This window comes from Talpa occidentalis, unplaced genomic scaffold, assembly GCF_014898055.3.
Source record: "Talpa occidentalis isolate TD23 unplaced genomic scaffold, MPIMG_talOcc4v2.1, whole genome shotgun sequence".
NCBI classification, from domain to species: domain Eukaryota; kingdom Metazoa; phylum Chordata; class Mammalia; order Eulipotyphla; family Talpidae; genus Talpa; species Talpa occidentalis.
This window is the reverse complement of record NW_026555331.1, coordinates 96,269,216-96,296,681: the sequence shown is the minus strand read 5'-3', so window position 1 is coordinate 96,296,681 and position 27,466 is coordinate 96,269,216. Positions and strand designations below refer to the sequence as shown.

Sequence of the window (27,466 nt, the reverse complement as noted above, 5' to 3'; positions counted from 1 at the left end):
TTTTTGGGTGCAGGATCACGGAGATAATAGCTTTGAAGAGTAAGATGATACTTAGTGGGTGGTGGGGAATAAAGATTAGAAAGATGGGTTAACTGAGGCAGAAGCTGATTAATCTTATGAAAGAAGTCCAGAGGTAGGCAGATAAGGGTTTGTGTGGTGGTTCCAAGTCATGAGGGACCTTGAGTCATCCTGTTTTTTGCTTCATCATCCTAGTTTATGGCTTCTGTCTCCATGGCTCAAGATAGCTGCTGGGTCTGTAGCCATCACTTCCACATTCACAGGTTAGAGAGAGAGGAAAGGCAGAAAGGCAAAACAAAGGTCCCTTTCAGATGCACGGAGTTCTTTAGGAAATCTTGCTGGAAGTGTCATTAAGTTTCTCTTACACATATCTGGTCAGAGCATACATTAGTACGCTGATCCACAAGAGCGGCTGGAAAATGTTCTCTTTATACTCAGTGTGACCTGAGAAAAATCGGTGTTCTTTCACTAAAAAAAGGAAGGGAAAGTGATATTGGTGTAGGCAATTGTATGCCATAAACATTGTGATGAGGCAAGTAATTTTTGTCACTTTTTCTAGCAACTCTGCTTACCAGGAAAAGAAAGTGCTTTAACCAGAGTTAAGATTGAGTGGCAGTAACCAATAAGGAAGTGAGCAATTCTAGGATACAAGCACAAATACTGCTTGAAGTCCTGATACTGAGGTCCAGGCAGATGGAATGAAAAAGAACTTGCCTTCAAGGGCCTGGGGAGCTCAATGAGGGTGAAAGAGCTAGTTGAACAAAGAAGAAAGGACTGGAAAAGTGGAAAGAGGCTTTGATTAGGAGAGGAAATTTTAACTCTACGGAAGTAAGGCAATTATAAATGCTCAGAGTCTGGGGTGTGGCTGTACTTAGCTAGAATGGAAAATTAGGTTATTACATTGATATGCTGGAGTTATGGAAACATGGCTAGGGGCATCCTTGAAAAGGATGTCAGATCCAAGTGGAAAGAAACACTGACCTGGAGACTGAACGCCAAGTCATTAAATCCAGCAGTTAACTGTATAGACAGGCTGGTGTCAATGTATGGATTGGCCGCCAATTAAAAAAGGTTTGGGTATCCCAGGGAAATAGTAGCAACAGCCATTTATGGAACACTTGCTCTGCAGCAATTAACAAACTGTATTTTTTTAATATAAAATACTTTTTTAAGCAAAATTATTTTGGAATAATTTTCAAGTTACATAAAATTGTAAATCCGCGACTTCCTCTGCTCCCTTCATCCAGGTTCCTCTAACAGTGAACATCTTACATGTCAGCACCTTTGGCACTGGTCAAAACTAGGAAATGAACATGGGTACAATACATATTAACTGAACTAAACCTTACTGAATTTTCAGTTTTTCCATCGAGGTCCTTGGAGTATTTAATGCAAGACAGCATACCATCCTGTGTTCTCCCCGGACCTGTTTGGCTCATTCTCGTTTATTCATGACCTTGACATTTTTGGGAGATTTTTTTTTTTTTAAATTTTTCGGATGTCCGTCATCTTTGTCATTTTCTCATGATTATATGGGGCTTATGTATTTTTGAGAAAACCAGAGCTGATGTGTTCTAGTCACAGCATCCTGTTAGAGAGAACATACTATCATGGTTATCATTCGTGGTATTAGCCTTAACTACTTGATAAAAGGAGTGCTTGCTTGATTTTACAATATAAACTTAGTACTTTTTCTCCTCTGTGCACTTTGGAAGCAATTTATTGATGCAGCTCACATTCCAGGGGAAGAGTATTAAGCTTCATCTTTTGTTGGAAGGTGTAGTATCTACAAATACTTTGGATTCTTCTGCAAGGGAAATTTTCCCCTTTGTTCTCATTTAGTCAATCATTTATTTTTATCGGGATGCAAATTTTCCTATTGGATTATAATCTAATGCCGTCACTGTTGTGTTGCTCAAATTGTTCCAGTTTTGGCCATAGGGAACTATTTTTGCATAATAAACATAAATTACTTAAATAATTTACTGAGTCTCCCGCCAAACCAGTGAGGCAGGTATTACTGTTATCCTTAGTTTTTGGAAAAGGAGACACAGGCTCAGAGAAAGAAATCTTCCCAACACATTCATCTCATGTGTTGATGCCAGGAGTGAGAGTCCATACTGTGCATTAGTGTTGTGATGTTGTTGTGCATTAGTGTGCATTAGTGTTGTGATGCTGCTCTCAAAGGGAAAGGAAGCTCCACAAATGTCAGAGTGATGGTCTCCTTTTATTGCACATTTTACTTTCAGAGGTGAGGGAAGACTTCGAGGGGATTCATCATAAAGGTAAATGTAGCGTGGACTGGCTCCCTACAGAACAGTATGGAAAGAACCACGAATGGTCAGAACTGTACCTGGTCCCAGGTGGGAGAAGAGATGAGCTAACAAAGGAAAGAGAAGGAATAATAGGTGTGAAGGGACAAAAAGGGTGTAGTCAGTGTAGTTGCTGGGTCACAATCTGCCTGTGATGGTAAGAAGGGAGTTAAGTGAATTTCAATAAAAATGAGGTGGAAAATCAGATTTCAGGAGATGAAAAACTGTTAAAGGTTTAAAACGTAGTAAGGGAAGTAGGATGAAGGTCTTTTCCCACAGGGAATCTAAGAGAAGGAGAGAAAAGACTCTGGAGAGGGGAAATACACAGGCCAAATGCACAGGAAGTGTAAAGGCAGGGTGTTAGTGATGGCATTCAGGAAACCTGTCCTCACATACTGGAGGAGTATGAGACCAAGACTGGTGGCATTGCTGGGGTGAAGGTACAGACACATTTAGGATGTGTGTGTTACAGGGTTTTGATGGTCTCTACTATAACTGGAAAAAAGTTCATCTGCAGACACTGGGAGAAAAATGGGAGGTATTACCTAACCTGTGAGTAGCTAACATCTTGACATTAGTGTTTGGCCGACTTGGTGAAAAGAGGACTGGTTACTGAGTGAAAGCAGAGATCAAAAATACAGTCACCTGTATTTTTACTTGATTCAAATGATTAAAACTGAGTATTTTTTATAAATCTTAGATAAAAGACTAAGATGATTTGTCTTTCTAAAGTGGTATGTTTATACCGGTTTGAGAAAAATTCCTAATGATTATAAAGGATAAACATAAAACTAATGTAAATATAATTATTAGAAAGTTTTCTTTACCCAAGTCTAAACTGCAGAATTTTTGGTGATAATGTTTCTAATCTAAGCAGAAAATATAAGTAAAATGGGTCATTTTCAGAATTGCTCCTAAGTACTCTTAATACTGAAATATTACCTGTTAAATTGGAATTTGGATTTCTATCTGAGGTACTAATGCACTGCATCTAGAACACTGATAATACAAAGTTTAAAAGAATGGTCAATTTCAGAATCATTTTAAAATATGAAGTAACTGGGAATGTGTGTCTTATACTCATGTAAAGGATAAAATATCCAGGTGAAGTTTAGAAGTTTTGAATTAGTGACTTAATGTATACTTAAACAGTTGCCTTCATATAACAAAGTTATAATACTCATTTATAATAAACACTTATTTCCTTTATATGATTCAGAAAAAAATTTACATTAACATGTTATTCATACTTGGTGATTACTTTATTACCATACATGTATACAGTTTGGTTTTATAAGGATATAAATTATTTTAAACAAAATGTATGCATGGTATATGTAAGCAGTAACATATTGAAGAAAAAACCCATGAAAACATTTATCTCAAGTATAGTAATACTGAAAACACTAGTTGTGCATAGCAATGATCCAAAGTTTCATAATACATTAGGACACTGGTAAATCTTCAGGTAAAGAACAATCTGGGATAGGAAGAGCTTGAATAAGACATATCCTTGGAAGTGCACACCATGTAAAAATAAGCCCCTCAATATAACAGCACACAAGGCCTTCAGTATTTGGCACTTAGCAATACAGACAAAGGTATATTTGGTTTAATGTGATTTTATTGTTCTTAGGTAAATTTTAATTATATAGATAAAAATATACAATATTGCTTTAAAAATTTTACTTTTGTATATAGAATTGTCATTATCTTCACAATTTACAAAAGCCTAAAATAATTCACCCAAATATGTGAAACTATGTGAGAGAAACTAACAAACAAAAATGGTTTATGAAGACTTCTTAAAAAAAAAAAAAGGTTTAAATGGATCATTAATCTAGAGCACTGATCTTAAATCTTTCAGTGACTACCTCATTTTGGAAACACATGAAATGTTTTAGACAAATTTATTTCAACACTTAAATTGATTCTATAGATTGAAAGTTTTGACTGGATATACATAGAAATGACACTTTGTCAAAGCCACTTTTATTTACATTATTTACTGGAAAAAGAAAATGAAAAAAAAAAAACATTTTAATAGTAATCTTAGGTCAGGATTCCATCATATCATATTTGACTAAAAGAATGGTGGCACTCTTAAATTACCTGAGGACAGTAAAGTTAGGATGATTATTAGCCTTACCAATAAGAAAGGTCATAGCACAGAAACAGCCTAATGTTTGAAAATAAGCTAAGTCTTTTTCTCACACCAGCTGAGAAGCAATTGAAATCATTTTCTGGTATCTTAAAAAGACAGTGATAAAATATGTAAAACGCAAATTATGTGCAAATATTTTTAAATGAAAGATTGAAAATATTTTACAAATAATTTGTTCATTATAAACTACACAATGCACCATTCATTTAACTCAATACTTTGCACCAGACATTGCTATTATCAATCTTAAAACTCCTCAAATATGAGAAAAACAAATAGCTTCCACTGTACTAAGTGAAATTTATAGTTAACAGTATATCGAAAATCTGCTTTAGATCTAAAATGATTTAAAAGAATTTATACACATTGAAATGGTTATTTTCAATGCAAACTGATAAACATGGTTGCATTTAACACCAGATTTTTTTGTACCACATTGAACTATCATGCTGGAGTTTTTAGTAAAGATCAATGGATGGTATATTCCTTTCTTTTAAAAACTTAATTTTGCGCTGCTGTCTTGAAAATTGAGAAAGACAATTTACTTACACATTTTTTCAACATAAGGCACATAGCAACATTGAAAATCTAACAGCTAGATTATGTAATAAATATCTTTTTGATTATTACTTGTCCTTTACCTGAAGAAAGTGGGTGAGTAGTGCAGTTAAAACATGCCTGGGTTAATAAAAATGAATGTAAGAAAAAAATTTGTGCACAGAATGTTATTAATTTAAAAGGAATATATTTTACGTAAAATATACATCCTGCAGTGTATGTAATACATAGAAATTGTGAGGCAGGCACTTAACAATGGAGGAAAGCAAGGATATTATTTTTTTTACATAAGCACCAAGCCACTTAATCTGAGATAGAAGTTCAAAAGGCAAGTTTTTACTCTGACAAATAATTCCAACAGAAAATTCTCTTACTTGAGCGTTCTAAAGTTGCCCTGAATAAGCTGTGTCTGTGTTGTGGTGTTTATTAGCATGATGTGAAATGTACACAGTCTCTCTCTCCTCTGACAGCACTGCTGTTTGGATGACTAAAATTCTCAAAAAGACATATACTTAAACGTCCTCTTGTAAAAACATTGAAATTGCATTTAGAATAACATCACGAATGTCTTTGCCTCCTCATGAACTTGCTGATGCCCGACATAGACAGTTCCATTACTCTTTAATCTTTAGCAAACTAACTTACTGAAGACCAGGGTTAAAACTGGGCTCCGTGTGTTACAGGAATCCACTGGATGTCAAATCAGGGAAAGGTCTAGCTTCTGAAGGATGATGAAGGGGTTGAAGATGTGGGGTAGACTGAGGGTTATTTAATTCAGCTGGGTAGGTTTCATTTAAAACGCTTCCATTCTGAAACTGAAAATGAAAATAGCAATGCAACTCGTTAGATCTTTCAAACTCCTCAAGCCATAAGTAATGAAATGTATTTTAAAATTTTTTACCTTGAATGCTGTTAAATTTCAAATTCCTTTGGTTCTGCTAAGTTTTAAATCACTCAGCAAAGACAATTTACATACATGTTTGTAACCATTTGCTTTCTCTGCTACAGATGAGTAATATAATACTCCTTTTAGATTTGGCATTTCATTTCTTAGGAAAGTACTTTACCAGTGAGTTGCCTTTGGTGTGGGCAAAGTAAGGATCAACAGGACAAAGGGTGCCAAGTCATACCAAAATTAGATAAATGCTTGCTTTGTTTGACCAATTTCTAGATACCAATGAATGAATTCTATACAAGACTATTACACTGGACTGCAGATACTTCCTGAAACGCATAACGAGTAAAATAATCTGAACCAATTTCTAAAATGCTTGTAATTAATGAGTACCACTGAAATTCATCTCATTATCTGCTACTGGAAAATAGAAGATATGGAAACATAGTCTTAATGAAAGTTGTAGAAACTTTCTAGCATCAAAGAAACAATTCGTGCTCACGCGAACACTATAGATAAGAGTAAAATCAATCAATAACGTAAAAGATTATGACTCATGTCTGCAATGCAGAAATAATCTCTGAAAGGGTTTATTCAGTTTGAGAAAACTCTCACCTTGTTTAAAAATGCCTGTGGGCCAGGCATGGCTGGATTGTACTGCATCTGAGCCACATGGCCGTGCTGAGGTTCTGACTGGCACTGATACATTGACACAGCTCCGGCATAACATGTCTGAGGCGTTATCACAGTTGCCTGTGGATTTAGTTCATGCTTTCGGTTTTCAGGAACTTGTAAACATGTGACAAAATCTTCTAAATTAGTGGTAGGGTAGGGAGATGGTTCAAAATTCCCTACGGGAAAGTCTAACTGTGTACCCTTGGAATGCTGTGATAACACGGGCTGATTATAGGGAATAAAGTTCTGTGTATAAGGCATAGTATCAATCTCAGATTTGTATGGAAACTCTTGATTGGCCCCAGATAATTCTGAAAAGACATTATACTGTTGTAGGTCTTGCTGAGAACAACCAAAAGGCACAGATTGGTTTGAGTTCCAATTTGTAAACATGCCATTAACTTGCATATGTTTCATTTTCTGACATAATTGCTGCTGCTCCACTGCTACCTGCTTTTGCTCCGCCTGTAAGTGCTCTTGTACCATGCAACTTGAGTTCAGAACCATGGACTGTTGCTGTTGGTAACCCGGACCCACAAAGGTAGACTTATTTAAGGAATCTTGGACGTATGTCAGGATTTCATCTACCTCAATGTTTCTGAAATCATCCTCACTAGAAAAGTCAGGTCTGAAAAATTCTTCATTCTCTTGCATGTGCTTGATATCTTCAAAATCAATGCCTAGGTGTTTCATAATGTTATACAAGTCACTGTTTTTATTATCTTGAAAAAGCCCGGCATGACCTTCAGAGTGTGTTGGGTTCATTTCCTGAGACTGACCGATTTGCTCATGTTTCAGGATACTACCATTTCCTTTTGGTTCAATACTATGTTCATTCATAGATTCATTAAAAAAACTTCTTTCAAAAGGTGCATTACTTGAAGTAGGGTAGAGATAAATAGATTCATCTTGTTGCATCATGGAAGCAAAGAGGGAATTGGGATTGAGAGAGTCCTTATTTAGAGTTGATTTGGTAGCAGAATCTCTTCTAGCACCATTTTTTGACCTTAGGGGCTCCATCATGACAGGAAAAGGGCTGGTTAACTCATACAACACAGCTTCTCCAGTGGCAAACATAAAAGGCAGCTTCATATTTCGTTTTCGTAAATGCTCTGTTCCTTCTTCATCTCTAAAATTGTAAAAGAAAGTGTGCATACATCAGGAAGTTGTATCAAACAATTAAAATAGTAAGCAAAATATACTGCAATTGTATTTGACAGAGGAAACAGAAACATTAGTTTGACCAGACTGTCTGCTGTGTGGTGCTATGAAACTTTTTTAGATATATTAATATTATTCTAGTTACTGGTTACAGCTCCCTGACATCCTGCACAAAATGTAAATTCTGGGTGGTAGAAAAGTTGTAAGATTGACATAAGAATAGTAAAAATTTTGTGTAGCAAAGGAAATCAACATGTATATAAATGTAACTGATAACTGCTCATTGTATTTATAAGAAATTGAGGCACCTAGCTCACAGAAGAAAAATGTCTTAAGATTATTAATAAAAAAATGAGACAATAAATCTTAGTAAACTAAACAATGTAGAAAAAGTACAAACACAAAATACATTAATTTCAAAGAATATAATACCAAAAGCACAATAACTACTGTATTTAATCTCAGAATTAAAAAGGAAATCCATGTAAAAATTTTATCATGCAACTAAAAATATTAAACATCAAAATAAGAGGGTCTATAGTTACAAGTGTAAATGAAGGGAGACAAAAAACTAATAGCTTAAATAGCTTAAATATATAGGTTGTATATATGGAAAAAAAACCTGAAAAACCTCAAATTATACTCAGGCATAATGAATACAAAGCAGATGTACAATAGAAAAAATAAACAGGAAATTGAATCCTTGACAACAGAAATTAAGATAGTCTTCATGTCAATGCAGGCACAAAAAGTATGTGATAAATTTGAACACTCATCCATAATTTACTTTCAGTGAGCTAGAGAGAAGGGAATATTCAATGTAAAACATTAAAGGTTTTTCCTTTGGAATAAGACAAAAATGAAACTAGGTATTTCTATCATACATTGTACTGAGGTTTTAGCCAGGGCTAGAAAGGAAATAAAAGTAAAATGTTTATAAAGATTCAGAAGGTAAGGGGAAAAAAATTACTTACAAACTATACAGTATTATAGCAGAGAAACCTTATTACAATTGATGTTTAAAAATGAACTACAGTAACAAATAATTAGAGCACTACATACACAATTTAAAATAGCATCACAAAACATAAGTATCTAGGAATAAAATTAATTTAAAAATCACTGCTTGCTTAGAAAACTGCAGCTTTTTTTTTTTTTTTAAATTTATTTATTTATTTATTTATTTATTTATTTATTTATACAAGCACTGGATATAGTCAGAAGCGCGGGAGGGTGAGAGAATTCACCAGAGCCAGAGCGGGGAGCAGAGCAGGCAGAAGGACCGAAGTACACTGCTGAGGGGAGCAATGGGCGGCAGGAGAGGTCTGCGCACCATGTGGGACCCTCCTCTGGTGGCTGGGGATCAAACCGGTGCTGCAGAGGCTGCAGGCAGCTTCGCAACCCAGCACTCAACCACTGCGCCACCGGGGAGGCCCGAAAACTGCAGCTTTTAATCTATCATTTGTAAATCTATGAAAAAATAGTTTTCTCTAATTCTCTTGACAGAGCTCTGTGTATTCAGTAAAGTTGATAGAATAAGGCATTCTATCTTAAAGTTAGGAGGCAGCTTGGGTGAAGGATATTAAGGACTAAAAAAATACTGTAAATCTTTGTGCTTACGTCAGAGGTCTCTGTGTCGCAATGATATAGTCAGGTCTTCCATTTTTATAAACTAAGCGAGCATTAGACTGTACCCACGTCCATCGATTGTGTTTGGTGAGAAGCCGGAACACTGTCATGCCACTTTCTCCAGTTTTAATCACTAAAAGAAAATATCACATATTAAAAAACTCTGGTAATAAGTCCAAAAATATGTCAGGGGATTTGGTTTCAAAGATGGTAAATATCTTGATAACTTTTAAATATTACAATGCTTGAAACTAGCGAGAGAGTATATATATAGTTTGGGGGAAATATTAGAACCTTTTTATTTAAAATACAGCACATTTCCTATATAACTTTTTACAACTTAAAAGCATAAATCTATTAACAAATTTATAAATTAATGATTTCATAAAAAGACTACTGAGCAAAACATGGAACAATGTAGTCACCTTTGTATTATTTCAACTATAATATTCCTGGCAACTGTACAGCAATTAATAGAGTACAGCTCAGGTTAATCATAATGGCATGCCATTGAGGACAATTTTATACATATAGTTGCCTTAAACATATTACATGACACTGTAATATTTTCAGACACGTTCATAAGGGACTGTTACTTACTCCGGATATGGTAATCAGCACAATAAAGCATATCAGCAGCGTGAATAAATTGGTATCCTGATCCTCTCATGCACAGCTCAGCTTCAGTGTAACCCAAGACAAGTGTTCCTCTGTTTGAGAGGTAAAATAAACAAGAAATTCATTGGTCATGTTATCTTCTGTGTTTCCACATTTACAATTTCACTCTAGGACATTATATCTTTATATATAATAACTTATCTTTTGCTTATGGCTACAAATTTTAGTTTCAGACTATCTTCTCCTAAACAAAGACCATGGAAATTAGTATGGCTAATGATGAATCTAACAGATTGTGCAGGTAAAACAAATGTTAATAAAAAGCTTATTACTGCATTTTTGAAGAGCAGGCTATGTTTTGCAGTGATAGTTACTCTACTTCTAGGGCTGAACATTAATATAGTATATCATCTTTATGAAACAAATTGTGGCATGTATTGTAAATGATTTATGAGTGATGAAATCATTTAAAAAGGATATATTGCATGAGTGGAAATAACTTATAATCTAAACAATATATTTTACTGCTATAAAAGTTTCACTTACTTGGCATCACAACCAGTAGGTGTAAAGTCTAGTTTGTGTTTGGTTCTAAAGATGAAATTTTTGGTTCGGATTTCCAGTATGGATGGTGGCTGAAGTGGAGTAGCTATTGCAAACAAAGCTAATTGAGGTGGTAGCACTGATCCATCTTTTCCTTTTTTGTTCTGTCCATGAAGATACTTTAGCCTCCCCTGGAAGTTCATTGCCTTAAAACAACAAAAACCAGTTCACTAAAAAATAACAATCTTTAAATCATTCTTTTAAAGGGCTCAATAATGGTTATTTCCAGGGTTCTTGATAATTCCAGATAAGTACCTAAGGCTGAAAGCTGCTACTTTAATTTTTTACCACAAGGAAACCCATTAAAACTATCTCAAAAGGGAGTATGAAGATCACCCTAACAGATAAGAAGCAAGGATAATTTGAACATGACCAATTTAGTAGCATAAAACAGTATTAACCAAGTCAAGGGATGGTTTTGAGATCAACAGGATAGCAGTACAGTGGGAAAAAGGCATTTAGAATTGCTTTGAGATAGTTTTCTAACTCAGCAAAATTACTTTCAGAAAACAGGCTTGGTAGTCTCTTTTGTGCCTGGTGGAGTAAGTGCTCTTAAGGTGATAGATAACTGAATGGACAGACCTTCTCCATCTGGGGTTATCTGGCCTATGCTGAAGCTAGTTATCCTACCTGGGAATTCAGATGATGACTCAATAATTGTTCTAACAGGCTCTAAATCCAAAGAAAGCAAGCATCCTGCTAATAGAGTTCTCTGATTTCCAGCCCCCCTTCCAAAAAACTCCTACAACTAGGCAAGTAGGTTTCATATTTCTTGCAATCTTTGTTAAAAATCTTAAATAATTTGACTATAGTACCTTCTAAAAACTCCATATTTAAGACCAAGCTCAAATATAATTATTTTCCTTAATAGTAAATGCTACAATCACAAATTTTTTCCTCTTACCAGAAAACCAGATGAATTATCCAGCAGACACCTTAGCCGGCATATGAAGCACCTCTCCATAAAAGATGAGTTTTCTGGAGGAAGCTGCTCTGGATTAAAGTAGACTGCTGGCTGTGAGAGACCACTACCTTCTGTAGGAATAATAGCAACAACGCAAACTTACTTTCCATTTTGCCTAAATCTGTGTTACTTTTTTTGTATTCAAAATGTAGACTATTTCAGAAACGGATCTAAAGAAAAAACTAAAACATATTGAATATATCAGTTTTACTACTTAGCACTTGACCTACTCAGTTTTGATTTCTATTGAGGTATCAGACTTCTTAAGTTTTTCATACCTATACATGCTAGTTTGCTTTACTATTTGGTACCATTTAAGCACAGAACATTTGATAAACCAGTGCCAATGGTGTACATTTATTCACATCCTTCTCAATGGTATGTTATTTTTATAAAATAGAGTATGGCAATGGCTGTCTTCTCTCAAAATATTCTTTAGACCACCATACTTTTTGTGCTTTGGCTTAAGCTTTCCATTTTCTTACTAATCTTTATCATATAGTTTTCTGCTTCCTTTCAGAAAATTGTACTGAAAAATCACCAATAGCCTCTTATAGTAAAACCACTTACCATCAATTCTTTGTCCAGAGTCTGTACACTGTGAAGGGTTTAATGACCAATGTAGCTGACGCTGAAACTCAGCTCTGTCTTCAGTATGAATAAGTTCATATACACTCTGATGTATAACATCAGACTAAAGAAAAAAGTATGCATTAAAAAAAAAAGATTACTAAGGTTGTATGAAAGCCAGCAAGATTAGTGGGTGCTTGTTAGCGGTGACAATGTAATTCAATTCAAATGACTGCAAAGCTACAAGAAGGTCACTCTGTAAGCCAAAAGGCAGCTGCCATGAACACTCTTGATTCAAGTAAGTCATCTCTCCATTCCTTAACTGCAACACATTAAGTTCTGCTTATTTTTATCCATTTATTGATCTTTTAATTTCTCCTTTCATTGAAATGCTGCCTAAATGTTCAGTCATCTTTAACTTCTCTAGGCTTACCTGCACTCATTTTGCATTTACTGTACTTTGACAGTTTCCTTCCAACAGACGCCATCAGAGTAAAAGAGTATGCCTCTATCACTCGACGCTCTCCTCCCCTTTCCTCCCAGCATTTGCTACAGTGCTAAATCATTAGTCCTTAAATCACCATTCTCCTAATTGTCTTTACTGCAACTCCTGGTAAAATATACATCATCTATCACACATGGAAAAAAAGTTTTAAACAAAAGAAAGTTGTTCATGATGACCCACTATATCAACTTCATTACCCATTAATAAGCTTACCTCTTAAAAATTTTAAGTGGAACTTAAAATAACACTCATGTCAGATATGAATGTTTCCTTAAAGAACAGTCAGAAAAAATTCATATGATAAGGAAGACTGGGAAAAAGCAACTTTTGATTTTTTAACTTTTATGAGTCATTATCAAATGATCATCAATGTACTTTATATAATTCATTAATTTCCAACTGGTTTTTCCATGGACATTAAATTGCAGTCTTCGTGGCAGTGGCCAGAGACCATTACTTTACTAATCTCCTAGCATTAAACCATCTCTATGCCAGTCATTATATAATACCAGTTTTCTGAAAGGCAGACTGGAGGATATACATTCCTTATAACAACCACCTTTAGAGGTTTGCATTGTGTTTAACATATGTATATAACAGTGTAGACAATGTTATTAAAACCAGCAACCTTGCAGTAACCCCAAAAAGAGCTAGAAATTCATTTCATGGACTCTGACCCACTGAATCAAAATCTCTAGGATTAAGTCCCAAAGATTTTATGCAATTTTACCAAGTTATTCAGGTGATTCCTATACACACTAGAATTTAAGAACTATTACTAATAGTTAGCATTCAAGTATGCTTCAAAACAATTTACAAATCCTATTAGAGATATTCTTGTCTCTCAAATTGCCAGACACTTTTCCACTCTACTTATCCACCATTCATTCAATAGTGTTAAACAAACCAGATATGTTCACTTCCTTTAAGGATTCCTAGCTTACAATACTTCCATCTCTTCTCCATGTTCCCTCTACAATTGTCGACCCATCTAAATCCTATACTTTCTTTAGGTTAAGTATCATTTTCTTCAGAAAAGTTATAAGCCAATTAAGTCAGAATTATGTCAGTGATTTTGCTTGTACCTTTAGATATCACTTTATTATAGTTGTCATATGGACTCCAATACCTGTAACTGATTTGATGGTAAATATTCTCTATTCCATTCCCATTCAAATCCTAGCTGCCCCTTACCTGAGAGTTTCTCATAGTAGTTTCTTAATAAGTGAAAGAAAAAAATACAATGTGAAGAATCACAATCATTTAAAGCAATTCTAATACAATAAGAGTATGTTAGCTGCAAATGTATCTTTTTCAATCTACAGCATTTACTTAACTGATATTTTATATAAACAGATTATTGTGTCCTTAATCTTCAAAAAATTAGTAACAAACCTATATTTACCTGCTGAAACCCCAGGTAATCCTGTATAGTAGAAGATGCATAAAATACCAAAGCATCTGTAGTGACAACCAATACAAAACCATTCAAAGCCTACAAGGAAACAACATTCCAAAATTAGTAATGGGATGAAATTCATTACTAATAAACACTATCAGTTGATGCTATTTTACTACTGAAAAATATTCTCTGAAAAGGTTAAAATTAGTACACCTTACAAATATAATCATAGCATACAATCTTGGAGAGAAATATCTTTTGTTTGGCTATGGAAAAAGCTTACAGCAAAATTTAATGCTCAATCCCATTAATTTTAAAAATGGTTTCCTACTCTTTCTCACTCTCTAGATCTTCCATTTTTAATTTACTGCACATTTTTTAAACATAAGCTGTATAAACACTAACTTGTCAAATATTTTTAGAACAGTATAAAAAATGTTGACTAAATAGATACTTAGAGAAATTTGATAGAAAAAATATGCAAAGATAATTCAAGCAATATGATTAAATTTGTTTACTATCAAAATCTGGACTACACATAAGAACAACAGCAAATACAGTCCACTTAAATTTAATATAATTACTAAATATGTGTAGGTTTAAAGCTGTCATTTTTTATGTGCTATTTTTATTCCATCTGTACTATGCTTTTTCCATTATATCTACTTTTGAACAATGTTATTTGTCTTCTTTTAGTTTGCAAGTTATACTCTTCTCTTTTGGCAGTTAGGCAGTCCAATGTTCACACCACTATACTCATCTTAAATAACTAAGTTGTTTAGATGTGGACAGGATTTCTGTCTGTCTCTTCTAATAGTGTATGGCCTTGGTTAATTTAGATACCCCTTTAAACTTTAGGGTTATCATTTGAAATACATTTTATTGTATGAATATATTGTATCATCTAACTCTGCCTAAATACATTTAACATGGTAATTATATATTATATTAAGATCTTTGTCCTCTATTATTAGTCACAAAGATTTACCCTGCTTGCCTGAAAAATGTGTAAACTGCAGTTGATAGTGTTATTTACTGCTAACTCAAAAATGAAGCTGCAGATTTTTTATCAGCATGGTAATAAATTGGACTGGATGGCTTTTTAATTATTTAGTTCATGTATTTTTATGTATTGGAACATTCTACTTTTATTGTTTGATTTTTTCTTTGTAAAGTAGTAGTAAAGTTAAGTTAATCTAGAATTTAAAAATTTTGATAAACTATTTTTTAACTTTTTATTTATGAGCTTTTTGTTAAAACCAGAGGAAAAGATTGCTCAACAAAAATTTAATCCAGGTTGAATATTGCATCTCTGGAAACGTACTCTATCAACCATTTACCCTACAGACATAATTACATGTTGAAAGTATTAAGTTAGATGCCATTAATGGCAACAGTATATAATGAAATAAGCCCTCTTCAGATATCTACAATATTTTTGGCCATCTACTTCATAAAGAAAAAAACAAAAGCATGGTCCTAAGCAAATCCTATGGGAGAGTAATCTATAAATGGTATCTGATATAATTCATACCTAGTGAATTCTTAAATACCTAAATGTTTACAATTTTTAAATAATTTAAAAACCCATTACTTTTGTGTTAGTATTCTTACTGTGGCTATACTGAAAATATTTTAGAAGTTAAAATTTATTGGCTGATAATACAAACCATTTGATCTTTCTAATTTAGCTTGAAAGTAGATCATTCATTATTACTTTATATAAATGTAATGCCTATGGTGTGTTTAATCACTTTCAGCAGCAATTACTAGAATGTTTTCCTATGGCCTGAATAAAGACTCATTTTGTTTCAGTTAACATACACATAAAGATGTTCAGATAAGACGAGGACTTATGCTTGCATATATTAAATTTAACATAATGCAAGCAAAAGTTAGTTTTCATTATTAGGGATTTGAACACAATTACAAAATTATAATAAATTACTGGCGTTACTACAACTTATGGCTATCTTTTTGTCATAATGCAAACCAAGTTTTTCACTCAGCGGAACTGAAAGTTATCACATAACAGTGACAGCACATACAGAACACATCTTCATGTTGTTTCTTTGACAAAATAAATGAGCATTTCATCTGAACCAAATATTACATCAGTTTCAAGAGGAAAAAAAACTTGTTCTTGAGCATAAACTAGGATTAACAGTTGCTAAAGTCAACTGTATGTTAAGGCACACAGAGCTGCCAAGAGTTTTAAGAACACATTTAAAAATAAATCTCAATTTTGAACTAGTAAATGAGTACAATTACCTATATTCTTTAAAAAGGTATATACACATCTGAAGTTTTAATGAGAAACTTTAAGTTATTCCAATTCATGCTATTTGAAGCACCAACTGATAAGCAGACATCTAATTACTCATCTTCATACACTTCCATTTTTTCATGTACATTAGTCTCCCTTTATCCACAGGGGATATGTTCCAAGACTCCCAGTCTTGAAACTGAGTATAGCACTGAACCCTATATATGTAATGTTTTTTCCTATACATACATACCTATGATGATAAATTTAAGTTCTAAATTAAGCACAGTAAGACTGACAGTAACTAAATAGAACAACTATAACAATACAAATAATTTTATAATTATGCTTACATAGTAGGAAAATTATGTGACTGTGTTCACTCTCAAAATAATCATTGTAACTCATTTTTTAACCAGTTGACCATGAAATAAGGAATAAAGGGAGACCACTGTACTAGCATTACAATGCTACTGAAATTCAGATAAAAGTTGCCTGAAACGCTGGGTAACTCCTAAATAAATAGGGAATATTTACAAGACTGCTTGACATTTCCCATTTACGACTTCCCTGATTATAAGCAATTATATTTACTAAAATTTACCTGTAATAAGAATTCTCCTTCTTGTAAGATCAGGTCTTCCCCCAATTTTGTTTGACAGTTATCCTGGACACCGTTTCTGTCAGGTGGAGGGGATTTTAATGCAACTATGGAAAAAAAAAGGGGGGGGAACAATGATTATATAATAGGTAGCTCTTAAATTCAGCAAATTCAAAAGGCTATCACAGAGAACCCTGTACATGAAACAAAGAGACAATGTGACATAGTGGTGTCTACTGGTACTTTAATGAATAAGTAATCTTTTGCTTTTATGCTGTTCAATGTGAGCTGACAGATTGTTAAAATATTTTTGAACTAAATTCACTATATGATTTTTGGCATATCACTTAGATTTTTTTGGACTCCGAAATATATGGTTGATACCAAAAGAAAAGGGTAAAGGTGGGAGGAGGAGAGGAGATGAATTTAATGGTTGGAAATGGAGCTACAGCTTTGGTGATGGGCACAGTAAGGCATATACATATAATCAAGGTGTGAAGCTGTACTCATAAAATTCATCATCTAAACCAAATGGTTAATTAATAAAGTCTTATTTTAAAAAACAGGCATTTTGAAGAATTGTATCATACTTCTAAACTCTTCCCCTTTCCATTTATGAGAATAAGGCTCTTCAGAATATAAACTGTAAAAAATATCTATATGAAAATGTGCAAACATCAGTGAAATGTGGAATATAGAGAAACAAAACAAAGTGAAAACCACACTGATAATAATGAAAACTTGAGACAATCAGAAGGGGAGGGTTAGTGGGGTGGAAGTGGGGGAGTGAAGGGGCCCTGTGTAACATGGTAGAGGATTGTTGGGGCACTGGTGGTGGGCAGGGTGTGAAAGTATGTATTTGTAGAAGTTTGAACCTCTAAACCCAGGAGTAAATGCAGGTGTAAACCTACTTTACCTCAATAAACATTTTTGGACTCATAAATATATGACCTCCCCTGGTGGTGCAGGGGTTAAAGTCTCAGTGATATGAGGCTATTGCCAGCCACCACTACATGAGTTTGATCCCCAGCCAGGGAGCAAACCCACATGGCGCAGCAGACCTCTCCTTTCTCACCCACTGCTCCCCTCAGCAGTGAATTTCAGTAGATCCACCAGTTCTGCTCCCCACTCTGTCTCTGGTGAATCCTCTTACCTCCTGTACCTCTGGCCTACACTCCAGTTCATTTATGAATAAATATTAAAAAAAATAATTTGGGGGGAAAAGCAAAATATATTTCCATTAAGTTTAGATCCTCTTGGATTAGGATAAAAATTAGGTTCATGTTAAATTTATAAGTAAACTTCTATCCAAGAGCAACTACATGCTTCTATTTTGCAAGTCTGCTTTTGTTTTTGTTCCATTATAGTCTTTTACAACTGTCTATAAAAAAGATTTGCACATTTACTTTTATGCTTAGTCCTAGGCATTACTTCTTTATTAATTAGAATCTGTGGCATCTTCATTATTATAGTCAAATTGCTATTACATAAAGGAAGGTCTGCTGGTACAGCGGAATGCTGACTGTGACTTGAGAGAGCACATTTTCTCCAGAAGAGAGCACATATCTCTTCTCCCTTCCCACTTGTCCCCTCTCATTTTATACACACACACACACATATATTTTCTCATTGAACATCACGTTATTTCACAGAAAAACTAGAAGAACCTCCCAACCCTTCCTAAAAAAATCTTAAACATATTTTTAAAGTCCTTACAGTGTGATCAAAGAACTTTGCTTAAAATTAAGTATTTAGGCAGCTACTATAAGCTTATAAATTTACATATATAAATCTGCATATGTGTTTATAATCAGGGGGAAAGCACAGCTGAACAGAAATAACATAGCTACCACTTACCTACTTATCATTTTCCAAAGTACTCTCAAATACCATCACACTTAGCCTGTGGATACTGGTATCTGACAAAATTGAGTTCAAATCGCAACTTAACACTAAATGAGTGACCTCCAAGAGCCTGTCCCCTGATACATGAAGGGGTGACTGAAAAAAACACCACCAAATAGCCACCCTACAAGGTTGCTGCAAAGAATAATGAAAATATACATGAAGTTCCTGGCCTAGACTAGCTCAAGAGCAGTCAGTAAATGGCAGTTATTAGTACTTCCCATAGCCCTCGGATGACCTTGTCATAAAAAGTAGAGCCTTTTAGATATCATTACAACATCCTCCCATTTTTCTGATCTCTATTTAACCTGTAATGCTTAAATACACCATCTACTATAGCAAAACCAACTTGGACATTCCTTTAAAAATTTATTTCAAAAAGATTTTTGGGCCTCCCCTGGTGGCACAGCGGTTGAGGGCTGGGCTGCGAAGCTGCCTGCAGCCTCTGCAACACCGGTTCGATCCCCGGCTGCCGGTGAGGGTCCCACATGGCGCGCAGACCTCTCCTGCTGCCCGCTGCTCCCCTCCAGCAGTGTACTTCGGTCCTTCTGCCTGTTCTGCTCCCCGCTCCGGCTCTGGTGAATTCTCTCACCCTCCCACGCTTCTGACTGTACCCAGTGCTTGTATAAATAAATAAATAAATCTTTTTTAAAAAAAAGATTTTATGTGCGAAAGATAAGCTGGCTCAGTGAAAAACTAGAGCTTTACTACTAACTAGATTTTCTCTGTTTGAGCAAACCATCACATAAAAGCAATTTTCATGTTTGAAGTATATTTTCTGGAAAATCATCAGTGCAGGTGTCACACTGAAATCTTATGCCAAGTTCTAGTCTGTGCAGTACTTCAAATATACCTCTTTGAAAAAAGAAGCCCAAAGCTTGGCCTCTGAATATAACAATTTCCAAAGGCCAGATTTCCTCAGCCAAAAAAATAGCTTGAGGTAAATTAATTGATTTAACAGTTAATCATGCCAAAAGGAAACACTCTTCTCTCACTGAAGGTGAAAGAAAGGTTCCTCCCCCCACTTTTTATTCTGTAAATTTGTTTACTTTCTAATGGCCAATTTGCTTGAATGCATTGAATCCTCACAATGTCAGGGTTAACTACACTTCAGTATTGAGTTACACCATATAGCAATAAGATTTCTCTATTTAAAAAGAAAATAACAAAATCAAACCCATTACATTATGAAAGTGGCAAAGTAACCCTAAAATAGGAATAGCTATTAATGTTGTCAAATTTAAAATGTCTAAATTAAATTATTAGGAAGCTTTTTTTTTTTTTTAATTAATTAATTAATTAATTTGTTTGTTTGTTTTGATTTTCTTTATACAAGCACTGGGTACAGTCAGAAGCGCGGGAGGGTGAGAGAATTCACCAGAGCCGGAGCGGGGAGCAGAACAGGCAGAAGGACCGAAGTACACTGCTGAGGGGAGCAGCGGGCGGCAGGAGAGGTCTGCGCGCCATGTGGACCCTCCTCTGGTGGCCGGGGAGCAGCCGGGGATCGAGCCGGCGCTGCAGAGGCTGCGGGCAGCTTCGCAACCCAGCGCTCAACCGCTGCGCCACCGGGGAGGCCCTAGGAAGCTTTCTTAATCAATGACTTGATGACAGTTCCAGCCACAGTGACTGGACCACTGAATAGCTAAACTGAAATGGAAAAAGGCCATCTCAGAGTTAGTTGCAGTTTGTTTGTGGACAGGTATGGGGATATTAGACAGTATTAGACATCAGACAGACTCTGCCTTTAAGTAGGATTGATAAGATAGGGAAACAAGGAGCCATAAAGGAGCTCCAAAAACATTAAATACAAAAATGGGATTTAATTAAAATAACCATAGGAACTTGAAAGAAAAAACAAACACTTTCTGAAGTGTTTACAGTTCTCTGCTGGAAGGACAACAGTTCACATGTATAACTATTGCTCAAATAGGACAAATACCAAAGGTTTTGCCAAAAATAAATGTCTCTGTTCTCCTGTTTAAGGTCGGTAAATATCACTAAGATCAGGTAAGACTTTAGTACTGTACAAAGATAAGCTCAGGAGGGGTTTATTTCCTTCCCTATTCTTTATCTAAAAAAATACTAATATGACTTTGTAGAAAACTTATTTCATATCTTGGTGCCTTCACCCACATTATATAAATTTTTGTCCATTTTCTCTATTATTGACCTCATACCTACCACCCCCTTGCTTTTTAAAATTTATTAGATGATGTATTAGTATTATTTATTTTCATGTTCATATTTTCTGCCTTGAATAGAAAGCAGAAGGTCAAAGGTGTACTGTTATCAACACTATTTTGTACCATCTGAGTGCTCTAAATAATTTCCTTAGTAATATGTGATAGTTACTGGGCACACACTATGTATCAAGCAGTTCCCATATATTATATTCTTACAGCTTATTTAATTTACTTGTCTTTGAGACTGGAATTGTTGACTTTTCAATAAACCAGGAAACTGACACTTAGATAGGTTAAGAAACTTTTCCAAGGTCACAGAACTTTAAGTAGTAGAGCTCAGATAAAAACCTAGGTAGCCCTACCCTAAATGGCAAGCCAATATTAACCATCTACCAGACTCCTCCCACTATGCTAACTACCTTTGACCTTTAGTTTCCTCATTTTTAAAAGAGGACAATGATACTTCTGGAGAAAATTTCTTCTGAGGGCTAAAATTAAAAAGTAGAGTACCTGGGGAATGCCTGGAATCTGTAACTGACCATCAAAAATAGAGATAATGGACTGAATACAGGGTTTACACATCCTCAAACCACTAGGAACAGATGACAATAATGGGGAGTCATATTATGTAATATGATACTATTATGACTACATTATAGCTATAAGAATTTTAAAAGTACTTTAAAACTGTAAGTTGTCATCAAAATTATATGAAACTTGTTCCATTACACCTCTAGAATAAATGACTTTCATAAAAACATTATCTGCGAATAAGTCACCATCTGATTTTGCTACAAGTATCTGTTGTACTGAACAGAAGAATACAAAATCACTACCTTGAAAGGAGATATGCACTCCAATGTTCAGGGCAGCACTGTCTGCAATAGGTCAGTTATGGAAACAACGCAAAGAGAATGATAAATACCAGAAGATTTCAATCATATGTGGAATAGAGAGGAAAAAACAAAGGAACTGATAAGACTAATCCAAAACAAATCCTAGAAATAGGACCACAGAATTGAGGCTACTAGGGAGGGGGAGGTGGGAACAAAGTGGGGATGGGGCACGATGATATAAAATAAAGGACTATGGGTGGCTTCACAGCGGGTGTAGGGTGGTGACATACACCTGAAGAGGTCTGAACCTAGTCTCTAAATTATATACAGTGTTGTAAACCAATGTTAACTCAATAAAGAAAAACTAAGAAAAAATTTCACTATTTCCTCATGGAGAGATCAGTGAAATAATTACATAGTAAGAATTTAACTGATGAGAGAATTGAGAATGTGAATGTATCACAGAATTATCTAATTGTTACAATACAGACTGATTCAGTCTTACTCCCACATGCACTTAATTACATCCAAGTTTCCTAATACAGAATTTTCCTTCCTTATACATCTAAGTGCAGATTTCCCTTTCTCCCAACAAGCCAAGAATTTCCTTTTATGAAAACATGTTTTAGACTGTGAGAAATTCATGAGGAAGACATACTGGCATGTGGTAAACTATAAATGTTATTATAGTTTACATTTAGGCAGAAAGGGGACATGTCTTGCCAGAGAAAAATATTAAGTCTTTTTAATCTTTCCTTGTGGTATAAATACATTTTTATATTTATTATCCCCTTTATTACTTCCGATGAGAAAAAAATTCTATTCCCACATTAAGCTGTCACTTACAAAATTTAACCAACTACATATACTTAAAAATCAGAAAGGGTTAAGTAATGCAATATTTCTGAACTATAAGGAAACATTCCCCAGTTTGGTATGGATAAACATTTATAATTTCCATATAATATATTTAGTCTACGTAAGCAGTTATTTCTGCCTACTTTGGGACTTTGTATCCTGAATGAATATAGGTTGCTTAACTAATGGTTACTATCTTCAGCAAATCTAAAATATAGTTTTATAAAGCTTAAAAAGCCCTTAAAAGTTGGATCATTTCCTACCTGGAATTACTTGGAAAATGACTTACAAAGATGTTACTTAATATTTTTCCAGTTTTTATGCAATTCTACATTAACTATATGTTAGGTCTCTGAATTAGTGGAACCAACAAGAGCAGGAATTTGCCACTGTAAGACTGAACTTCAAACTATTATGGATACAGTCTGAAACAGAATTTATTCAACTAGAGTATTGTTTCTCAAACTTGTAGATGTCAGAATCACATGAAAGATTATTAAAACATTGCTGAACTCATCTCTAAAATTGTGATTCAAATGAGTAGGATGGAGCCCTTCAGTTACCACTGCAAACCATTTCCTAAGTGATTAAGGACAAGATGTCTTTGAGAACTGGGAGAACAATCAGGACATAGGAAGTAACTTATAAATAAATGTTCTGGGTCTCATCTCATTTGAAATATTTTCTAAAATTATTCTTTTGCTTGAAGAATACACTTTAATATAAGCGTCTTTAGAAAAATACCAATTTTATAAAGATGACAAGTGAAGCACATATTTTAAGACAAATATAGGACAATAAAGAAAAATTCTCTCTACATACATAACAAGTAACACACTTGTGTGCATAGCTTACATCCTCACCAGAGCAAGTTATTTCACCTTTCCCTAAACAAAGTACCTAGAGTTAAGTGTGTGCCACTTCTGATAAAAGACTAAAACAATTATGAGAAATAGTTTATTACATATTATGCCAAAAGAATGAAAGCAGTATATTAGCAAATTTCCACCTCTAAGTAAAAATAAATTCAACAGAGGAATTCTCTGATGATAGTAATACCGGTTCCCTAGCATCCTTTATGCATATTCTCAACTACAAAATTTTTTTCATTCATAAAATGTCAGTACTCCCCAAGAAAGAATTTCAATTATTTAACTATAAAATTTACCTCACAGATCCCTTATCTTTAAGGTAAATATACTACAAATTTCATGGCCATGCACACTCTGTGAAGAGTGAGGTTAAAGGTCTTCTTTAAGCCACAAGATCAGCTAACCAAACTAGCCTCCAAGCCTTCTGCCTACTGGTGCTTCTGCTACAGGACACAACCTCCCTCCTACCACAGTGACATAAAGAGCAGGGATGCTGCCTCCACAACACATCGTCTAGACACCTGAACTAGACCTAGACCCATCAGGAATCTAGCCAACAAAGGAATATTCTGTACAATGAACATAAAGGGTACCTACAGCACTACCCCCATCAGTTGGGTAAATTCAAAGCTACAAGAAACAAATAATCCAATACAATTTAAAGTTCATGAAGTTGATCCACTCTGACTGCTGGTCACCCTTTCAACCTCCAGCTAGCTACTCACATCTGAATGGCTTTATGGCTTCTAGGGTCAACCAAGGACCAGATAGTATCTGGCAACCATTATTTATCTACATCAATTTCATTTTATACTTTTAAGTAAAATTTTCTTTGTCCCTCTAGTTGGAAGAATCTGAACACCAAATGAAGGCATCTTTAAGTGAAATCACTATCAGCTCAGCATAGTTTCATAATTCCATAGATTTGCTTCCCTCCACTATGCTCCTCCTTCAAACACCTCATTGTTGATATTTTCCCTCTTACTCTCTGATGTCCCTTCTAAAATATTTTATTTATTTTCATGATTTAAAATATTATTCCCAATACATTAGAATGTTTGCAGTATCTAAGCCTCCAGAAATGAACAAAGAAATGAATTTTAGCTACTGAATAAAACTGGCTGATCAAAAAAGTCAAAAGGTAATAAAAGCAGGATTTATAAATAACACAAATATTATTACTGAACAAAAATGATTAGTGGTGATGTAACCACTATATTCAAATTTTTGAATCTCTAGATTTATAGTTTCAGTTATAGAAGGTATCATGAATGTCATAATTAGATTCCTATTTTAAAATGTACCTTCTAGAAAAAAATCTATGGATAAATTAAATTCTAAGATGGATTAAGACCACAGGTAAATGAAGCTGAATACTGTACAATGATTTCAAATGTATACATCTTTTTAGACAAACAATTCTATTTCAGATATTTCTACACTTACTCATTATACTTCATAAAAATGTTAACCCTTAAAGGAACCTTACTGTTTAACTCATTTTTAGTGAGCATATTCAAGCTCATTGTTAGCATTATTCATGTCTATGCTATATATTCGCTTTTAAAGAATAATGTTCTGGTTACACAGATACCAACACAGGACTGAAATCCAAAAAAAAATGTGCATGTTGAAAATGAATGAACAGAATAGTTCTCGTTTAAAAAACCTCATGAACTGGAAAAGAACTGTTAAAGGATCTGCAAAGACAACTAAGAAAAGAATACTTAGGATTTTGAAAGTCAACAAAGATAAACAAATGTAAACAATAAGGTCATATAAATGTCAGATCATCATACAATGTTAACTTATCTCTTGTCATTCTCTTCTCTCCCATAGTGTTTTTACACTTACTGATTTTAAATGTTCCAATATTTATGTAATATCACATCTTATAAAATGGTGGCAATTTAAAACATGTATCATAATGATTCAAGACTTATATTTCCCCTAACTTTTCCTAGTTTCAAAATAACCAGAAAACTATCTTGAAAACAGTTGCCAATGCAGGACTCCAGAATTAAAGACTCAGACCCCTAAACTTATTTCCATCAGGCTCAATGTAATCTAGGGAAAAAAAATCCACTTTCTATGGTTTCTAAATTTTTCTTTTCATAACTTCATACATCTCCATTATAAAGCTGTCATAAAGAATCAACCATGACTCAGATATAATGGAAGATGTAAAAGATTTCTAATTTTAAATGTGCAATATTTACTATGACTATTTACTGAATGCACAAGTGCTCCATGCTGCATCTAGTGTCACTGAAAAGAAAACTTTTCTGTCTTTTTTCACCTCTTTAAATTATCTGTTCTAAACAGAAAATATGTATTAGTCATTCCCAAATTTTTTATTTTGGGGGTTGTTGTCAAAAAGTAGAGTAATTTAGATAGTACTTTCACTGTGATGAATATTTTAAAAAGGGATAATGAAATCTAATTCAAAATACTTTGTATTTTGAAATTACTCTCAGTAACAGCAAAACATTACCATACCGATTCAGACTGGTCAAGAAGCCCAGTGTCCACTGTTTGATCCCGTCACTAAGAGGCACAATTAGAAGGAAACAATCCTTTTCCATAACATCAATGGATTTCAAAAGCTAAATTATCACCATCTAAGTACTAGCCTTCCTTTAATAAACTATTTATTGTAGTCATTTAATTTTTTCAACTCTTGAGTATTTTCCATCTCAGTGGCAACACATTTGCATTAATGTGATATGGTTCCTGTTCATAGGCACTGCATTTTTTAAAATTAAAAAAATACTTTAATCTTACGTTCTGGAATTTGGTTGAAAAGTTTGAACATACTGGTAATAACAAGGATTTTAGGGAATGAAAACACAGGCTTTCAATCTGTATTTCTAGAACATCAGTTCACACTGACTTGTCAGCTTGTATTTCTACTTGATCGGGTGAGCTCTCCTCAGGTACCCCACTAGTTTGATTTAATCTATCTTGAGAGTCAAAAATTACACTTTCACCACAATGTTTCATTTACTGCCAGTATGAGAAAACAGCAATTTGGGATTTTGTGTTGTGTTGTTTTCTAAAAACATAAAAGACTGCAGAAATGCTTCAAAGACATAATTTAGTCTTTAAAAAATAAAAATGAGTAGGAAGAAGTAGGAAAGAACACAGAAGAGCAGTGTTACTGAGGAAACTGAATAGAATTCAGTTTCTACTATTCTATTTATTATTATTAATCCTAAACATATCAAAATATGTCCATCTTTTCTCACTTTTTCTTCTGTGTAAACTCAGTCCCTCACAGTGTTTAGAATAAAGCAGAATTTTGAATTATAAACTTTATCATAAAATATTTTCACCTAATCCAGTCAAAGAATCTGTTCCTAATTTTACCATGTCCGAAGAAAAATGACTTAGTTTCATAAAAGTACTTCAAAATTACATTTTAGAATGTTTTGATTAATCAGAGATGGGCAAATATTAATGTTGCACTTGGAACTTAAGTGTTGCTTTTCAGACAGTCACAGAAGAGTCATGGCTCCCAAATCTAAGAAGATCCATCCAAGTTGGATTATTTAAACTAGCAATAAATAGATGTATTTTCTTGGAAAAATATCTATTGTTACAGTAAAACTTGAGTTTCCTTTCTAACAAGATTGTATGATTACTCGTTTATATTGTTCTTTCCGCAGGAATTCACACACCCCCTGTTTGCATCCTGTTATTCTCTTAGAGCTTCCCTTGACTTGGCTATACCATTTCCCAATTAGTGAGAGAGTGGTTTTAATGGCACACAAAACTTCTAATAACTGGCCATCCCATCCTTTCCATCTACTATTTTACCAGATCCTAAGGATTACCTTGAAAATTTCATCCTCTGTGTTCTCTCAAATAT

The 27,466-nt window shown here is 34.2% G+C and overlaps 1 protein-coding gene across 1 annotated transcript in view; it reads right to left on the bottom strand.

Moving 5' to 3' along the window:
• Window positions 1–3,549: 3,549 nt before the first annotated feature.
• The window catches only part of AHR (aryl hydrocarbon receptor), a 37,158-nt gene continuing 13,241 nt past the window's right edge, over window positions 3,550–27,466 (bottom strand). Inside the window, exons 3-11 of the mRNA XM_037508545.2 lie at window positions 16,945–17,048; window positions 14,078–14,167; window positions 12,168–12,291; window positions 11,538–11,668; window positions 10,577–10,779; window positions 10,013–10,122; window positions 9,404–9,545; window positions 6,563–7,751; window positions 3,550–5,867 (exon numbers count right to left, since the gene is read on the bottom strand). Of these exons, the coding sequence (XP_037364442.1) occupies window positions 5,730–5,867; window positions 6,563–7,751; window positions 9,404–9,545; window positions 10,013–10,122; window positions 10,577–10,779; window positions 11,538–11,668; window positions 12,168–12,291; window positions 14,078–14,167; window positions 16,945–17,048 (2,231 nt within the window). The 3' untranslated portion in view covers window positions 3,550–5,729. The remainder of the gene's footprint in view (window positions 5,868–6,562; window positions 7,752–9,403; window positions 9,546–10,012; window positions 10,123–10,576; window positions 10,780–11,537; window positions 11,669–12,167; window positions 12,292–14,077; window positions 14,168–16,944; window positions 17,049–27,466) is intronic.